The sequence below is a fragment of the Hibiscus syriacus genome, unplaced genomic scaffold (genome assembly GCF_006381635.1).
Source record: "Hibiscus syriacus cultivar Baekdansim isolate YM2019G1 unplaced genomic scaffold, ASM638163v2 tig00110954_pilon, whole genome shotgun sequence".
NCBI lineage: Eukaryota > Viridiplantae > Streptophyta > Magnoliopsida > Malvales > Malvaceae > Hibiscus > Hibiscus syriacus.
The window spans coordinates 864,272-871,033 of NW_024062931.1; the positions used below are offsets into that span (position 1 = coordinate 864,272).

General features: G+C 36.5%; 1 protein-coding gene across 1 annotated transcript; it reads right to left on the minus strand.

Annotated features, from left to right (window-relative positions):
• Positions 1-691: 691 nt before the first annotated feature.
• LOC120148189 (LOB domain-containing protein 15-like) lies at positions 692-1,872 on the minus strand. Its single transcript, XM_039161361.1, has 3 exons — positions 1,674-1,872; positions 1,343-1,586; positions 692-1,190 (listed from the first exon to the last, which is right to left on the minus strand). Exons 1-3 carry the CDS (start codon positions 1,685-1,687, stop codon positions 783-785), a joined length of 666 nt encoding a protein of 221 aa, XP_039017292.1. The 5' UTR covers positions 1,688-1,872; the 3' UTR covers positions 692-782.
• Between the last annotated feature and the right edge of the window lie 4,890 nt (positions 1,873-6,762).

Sequence of the window (6,762 nt, forward strand, 5' to 3'; positions counted from 1 at the left end):
AAATAACTGTTCGTTCCCTCTCGGTTGTTGATACCACTAACAACACAGTCTTTTTCTCTTTGTTACTGTTGTAATAATCTGACAACCAGTGAAATTTAAAAGTTCCGTTGGAGAACTGGTAAAAAATTGTGCACTATTTACCTCTACCAGTTAAAAGTGTACTGTCATGTACATTCACTCCTAACAAGAAGTTGTAACATTATAACTTATAGAATCTAGTAAATGTAGTATTAAGAAATATGTTATAATCTTTAGAGAAATTGTATTAGAATAGTTGCATATAATGTATGCATATTATCAAATAATTAAAAAAATTCAAAGTATATGCTATCTTATAATCCACGCATTATAATTTATAAGAAATAAGGTTAACATTTTTTGTGACTCAGAAGAAATTAATTATGAGAACCATCTAAACAATACATGCAAATTTAATGTAAGTCTTCATAAACTCAAGTCTCGAGAAGGACACTGGAAACAAGGTGAGAAAAAAACCGAGTTTAATGACAAGTTTTCAACTTCACATGGGTCGATCAGGATCAGTAGATGTTATTTGTCTTCCTTCCACACGTTCCTATCCTTATTATAAGCTTAGTCAAACCCCAAGCCGTATTACCTGCACGTGTGACGTTCAATGATGGATCTTGTCCAGCGTCTCCTCTCCCAAAATCCACCTCTTAGGTTTCTACTCTACGCCTAATAATCATTTTTATTAGAAAAAAAAAACAGAACAAATCGGATTTTAGCTTATATAGTCAATCGAAATATGGAACATTATCACTTCAAATGGAGCTATATCCGGTTGCACTAGTTGACGATGTGTACAGAGAATTAGATGTGGAAGATGATGGGACAACACTGGAAGGTGGAGGCCGTGACGGAGCAGGAGGAGGAGGGGTTGGCGGAAGAGGAGACGGCGGAGCAGCAATCGGTACCGCCCCACCGGCGGAAATCAAAGCGTCGTGAGTGTGACTAGGAGGGATGATGATGTTGTTACTAGTAGTAGCTTCTCTAAACTTGTATTTCAGTATCTCAGCTCTTACTGCGTTCAACTCGGCCTGGAGTGTCTGCATTTGTTGCTGCAGAGTCACGATTGCACCCATGCTCCCGTATACTGGATCTCTTAACCTCAAGTTCGCCTCGTAAACCAGACTGTTTGCAGCATCGACTCTTCGGCTCTCCGGTACCTCCTGTAAACCCAACAAATCTGCACATATAATAAATACAACTAGGAACCTATTGAGTGGCCTAATTTGTTTCCTTAGAGGATCTGAGTTCGAGGAGCTGTGTCGTGTGTGCGTTCGGAACTCGGTGGAAATAGAGAGTTGGGAGTTGACGTTACCATTAACATCTTGGAGACATTGCTTGCACCAAAAACTTTGTGAACAGCGGCAAACCTGTGGGGCTCATGTGGGGAGAAATAAGGAGAGAAGGGACACTCATCGGCACACCTTCTCCTCAAGAGCTTACATGCGGCACAAGGAATGATGGTGTTCAAGCTCCCTGGAGGACCCAACAGTTGTCTCCTCCCCATTTCAGAACATTCATCTGTCTTGATCTTCTTCCCTATCTCATCAACTCTCTCCCTGTCAAATTAACATCAGTTTTTGAATCATCATATTCTTCAAAAGGGATATCATTTCTTATTAATTTGATCTGGGAAAGATTTTTACCTGTCTTTGGACATTCAAGCATGCTAATGAGGGGAGTGGTTGGATTGTAAAAGGAGAGGAAAAGAAGCATGAAAATGGGGAAAAGGGTGCTTAAAAGGCAAGGGTGATCTAGGCAGGGTTAATTATAGCTACGGTCAATGCTTTCTTTTCTCAAGAGAAACAAACAAAAGAGAGAAAAAATTAAATGGAAGAGGGAATGTGATTTCTCAAGTTGATGATGTTTATTTATTTATTTATTATTATTATATATTATAGTTGAAAGATTGGGTTAAGACTTCAATGCGGCAAAAAAAAAACAATACAAAGGTATAAATATAAAGGTAAAATACATAAAAAAATCTCTTTATTATAAGTTATGTTTTTATTACATCTTCTAACTATATAAAATTATAAAATGAGCATATGCTTTAAAAACTAATAAATTGATCTCTTGTCGAATTAATATAAATTGGTATAATGACATATTTAACACTCGGATTTTACATTTATTTTAATATATATATATATATATAAATGACACGTAATATTGACAGTAGGATTTTATAGGTGTTGAACCCTATACATCAAGCTCAACTAATTCAAACGATATAGAATAAACTGTAGCAGACCTAAAAATGGAAGGTCATAGTTTTGCCTAATTGGCCACCTGTGGTATGCTTATCAACAGTGATAGTTTTATTAGTAAGGTTATCATATTAGGGGAGTGGTGACATAAGTGTGTGTGCCAGAACTAATAATTGGTCACATAATCGTCAATATGAGTGATAGTGTAGGATGCAGTGGTGTGGGTGTGGTAAATAGAACCGTATGATGCTGAGCCAAGATTGAGGAAATACAAATCATCTTCCAATTTCTCTTTTAGAAGAACAATGTCTAACATTTTATCATTCACAAAACATCTGTCAGAGTAGAATTAAAAAAAACAGAATTATTTTGTGTAAACCTAGACACTGACAATAGATTGCTAGTAATTTGAGGAACATAGAGTAATTTGTCAAAAATTAACTACAGTGGACCAATTTATTAGTTTTTTAAAGTCGGGTGATTACAAATGAAAATATATGTTCTAAAGAATCTCGATTATTTGATAATGAACATTTAAATATCCCGCAGTCGTTGGTATTCGAACTTTAGACTTTTAAGAAGAACAATCATCTATTTAATCACTGAAATCATTTGATTCATATTATTTTGGTATATTGTTTGTTTATGGAATATCATGATAATTTATATTAGTATTTTATTATATGTATATTATATATAATCGATAAGCATTATTTTTCACACGTGTGCACTTGAAATCTCAATCCAAAAATTTAATCCGTATTATTTCATACTAATAATATATATAAATGAAGATATAATATATTGAAAGTGTGAATACATATTAATTAATTTATAAAAAAAATGAATCCTCTCTTGATTAATATGATACTGCATGATCGTCCTCTCTTCATATTAGGTTATCTTACACCTACTATATTGACAAAGACCTATTACGTAAAAGGAAAAAGACTACAAGTGACAAAAGAAAAAAAATTATATTATTATAAGATCGTTATCATGGGTGAACCCAATATTATTTAAATTAGCAAATGAATAAGATATGTTGTGGAGTTCATGGTTACCATAATTTGGAGTTTAGAATAGTTGCTGTAATGCTGCTACAGAAGAAAAGCATGTGTCAATGCTAAATATAATGCTCCCCCTAACATACATATAGGCATGCACGAACCAAGTGATCTCTGTGATAAATGAATTGTTGTTATTTTTTGAGGATCCGAGTTTGAGCACCATAGATAATATGGGTCTGAGCGTTCAATGTCAAAATGTTGAAAGTTTATATTTGAATAGATATTGTCTTGTAATCACATCATATTAATAATAATATATAATTTACTTAGTCCCCAAGCCCAAGCCAAGTTATTTATCAAGATATGATCTATAAAATATATTTTTATAAACTAAATTGGTGATTTCTTTCACTGATGTCAAAATGGCCGAGTGGCAGACTCAAGATTTAGTGTTCGAAAGAGTGCGTGGGTTCAAATCCCATTTCTAACAGTTTTCTCTTCAATTGTGTTTTTTTTTGTAACTTTTACAACTGGGCCTAACATTTTCCCAACATCTCCAACATGCAATGTTTTTGGTCCCAGAAAATTGCGTTCAGCTTCCAACACAATTTGTTGATTAATGAATTAATATTTAAAGACATAAAAATATCAAAAACCCAAGAAATGTATACCTTATTTATAAAAAAAAATAATATAAAATTTCAAATATATTGGAAAACACTCAAGAAAGCAACGTTTTAACCAAAGGGCATCTTTTTATAGCCATCAAAACACTTAAGTAGATGACAACTGTTAAGGGCAGCTAGTCTAACAAACTAACTTCACGTCTAACCTACCCACCTAACTGAACACAAATAACTACAAAACTCAACATTCTCCCTACCGTTTCTTTTCTTCATCTTCTTAAACGAGCGCACATTGATTTTTTCCACGAAACGCATCAAACCAGGATCTCGATAGTGGCTTTGTAAGTCCAAGTGTCCAACAGCAGTTTGATGACATGCCGGGACGTAGTTTACACAGAGTTGTCCTGCTACAATCTTTGCTAGGAAGTGAACGTCCAGATCTACATGTTTTGATTGTGCATGGTAAACTGGGTTTGCACTCAAGGCAATCGCTTCAGTATTATCGCACCAAATGACAGGTTTCCTGATTTGTGATATACCCAGGTCTATTAACAAGGCATTAACCCAAGTAACATCAGCTGCTGCTTCTGCTAAACTCCTATATTCCGTCTCCATGGTAGAACGAGACACCACCTTCTGCTTTTTTGAGCTCCGTGTCACTAGATTGTCGCCATTGAAAACACAATGACCTGAGATAGATCTGCGGTCATCAACGTTCACTGCCCAATCAACATCTACAAAGGCAGTAACACAAGCATCCGACCCCCTACGAAAACTGCAAGCCATAGTTCAACGTTCCTACCAAGTATCTCAAGATTCGTTTCACAGCAACGAAATGCATCTCTCGAGGAGCATGCATAAACTGAGCCACCCTATTAACACTAACAACGATGTTGGGTATCATATGACAAGCTTAAAGCAATGCTCCCACAATACTGCGGTACTCATGAGCATCTTCTATAAGATTCCCTGCATCGAGAGACAGCATCATGGATGCAACCATGGGAGTGGACGTAGGATTCGCTCTCGTCATCTTCGTTTTAAGCAATAGTTCTGTTATGAACTTTCTTTAACTAAGCATGAGAGACTCTTGACACCGCTTCACTTCTAACCCTAAGAAATAATGCAACTCACCAAGATCTTTTAAAGAAAATTTCTCATTTAGCAGCTGCACCACCCTTTCAGTCTCTGTATTCGACTGCCCGGAAACGATAATATCGTCTACGTAAACTAACATGTACGTGCGAACGCCATTCTTGTTCAGAATAAACAATGACGCTTGACTCGGCCCATAAAGAGCTCTTTGCAACTTACAAACTAACTCAATGCCGTCAGCAGTCTAACATTCAAACCCCGATGGCTATTGTATGTAAACGTCTTCATCAAGACCACCGTTAAGAAACACGTTATTAACGTCGACTTGTCTCGACATCCAGTTCCTAGAGACAGCAAGGGATAAAACGAAATTTATCGTGGAAAATTCTACCACAGGGCTGCAAGTGTCTAGGAAATCCTTCCCAGCAATTTGATAATATCTCTTGACAACCAAACGTTCCCTGTGGCGTTGTATCGTTCCATCGGAGTTTTTCTTCACCTTGAATAACCATTTGCATCCAACCTTAGTCCTCCCACCATGTCCTATTTCTTTCCAAAGCCGAGAGCTCATCTTGAACCGCTGCTTCCCAACTTGTAGATTTTAACGTCGAATATTGCTTAGAATATCTTCATCCACACTAGCAGTAAAGTCCTTGGGTTTAAACACCCCACTATTTGCTCCTTGTGAGTATGGGATGAACGTTTGCGCAAACTTCTCAATTTGATGAATCATTGGACTGTGACACCTCGACCACAACATTGTTGTCATCGTGATTATCAATTGCAGTACTGATCACAGCTGGTGACTCAACCTAAGGGTCAGGAACAACACTCGCATCACCTGCTGATTCCAATGCTTGTGAGCCAACTATAGGTGACCCATCATGACCAACTTACTGCAACTCAGGCAAGGACACAGGTGAGCTAGAAGAAACCGAACCAGAAGATCTAGATTTGTGAATGTCAGCAACAGTTTTAGCTCATCTGACTGCCCGATCTGATTAGAGGACTGAGTGCTCCCTTGTTCCTTATCTGCAAAAGGAAAATACAATTCATCAAATATGCCATGTCGCTATATGATCACATGTCCCTCAGGCAGAAGACAATGAAATCCCTTGTGCTGTGAGTTATAACCCAAGAATGTGTAAACCTGAAAACGGCACTTCAGCCTATGTTTCTGAAACGGTCGAACGTGGGGAAGGCATTTACACCCAAATATCTTCATCAACTTGTAGTCAGGTTTATTGCCGAGAAGCTTCTCAAACGGTGTTAGATCTCCGAGCACTCTTGTTGGTAACCTATTTATAAGATACACAGCGGATGTGACAGCATAAGACCAAAAGCGTAAAGGAAGTGAGGCTTGAGCTAATAATACCAATGCTAACTCAACCAAATGTCTATGTTAGCATTCCACCACCTCATTTTGCTCGGAAGTGTGTGTGTTAGACGATGTATTATCCAAACTTTAAGCAACTCGGGCGAAAAGGCCCTGCACTCTCCTCCCCAATCGCTTTGTATTGCTTTGATTGGCAGTCCAAATTGTGTCTTAACCATCTGTTGAAACAAATATAAAATATAAAATGCAAAATGTGTAAGTGTTGTTTGTGTAAATTCAAAACCAAAAGAATAAATTGCAAATAATAAAAGCAAATATAATTAAGATAAAGTCAAACTGATATAACAAATAGTTCAAAAAATTATGTAAAATGTTAATTATAATAAATAATATATGAAATGAAACCATTTGACTTTATTTATTTAATTTTGATTTAATAATGTTTTTTAATATTTGGA

What these genes read in the sequence shown, in the direction of transcription:
- LOC120148189 (XM_039161361.1), bottom strand. An exon ending in ATGTCTCCAAGATGTTAATG is followed by an intron (nt 1,191 to 1,342) that starts GTAACGTCAACT and finishes TTGGGTTTACAG; the next exon opens with GAGGTACCGGAGAGCCGAAG.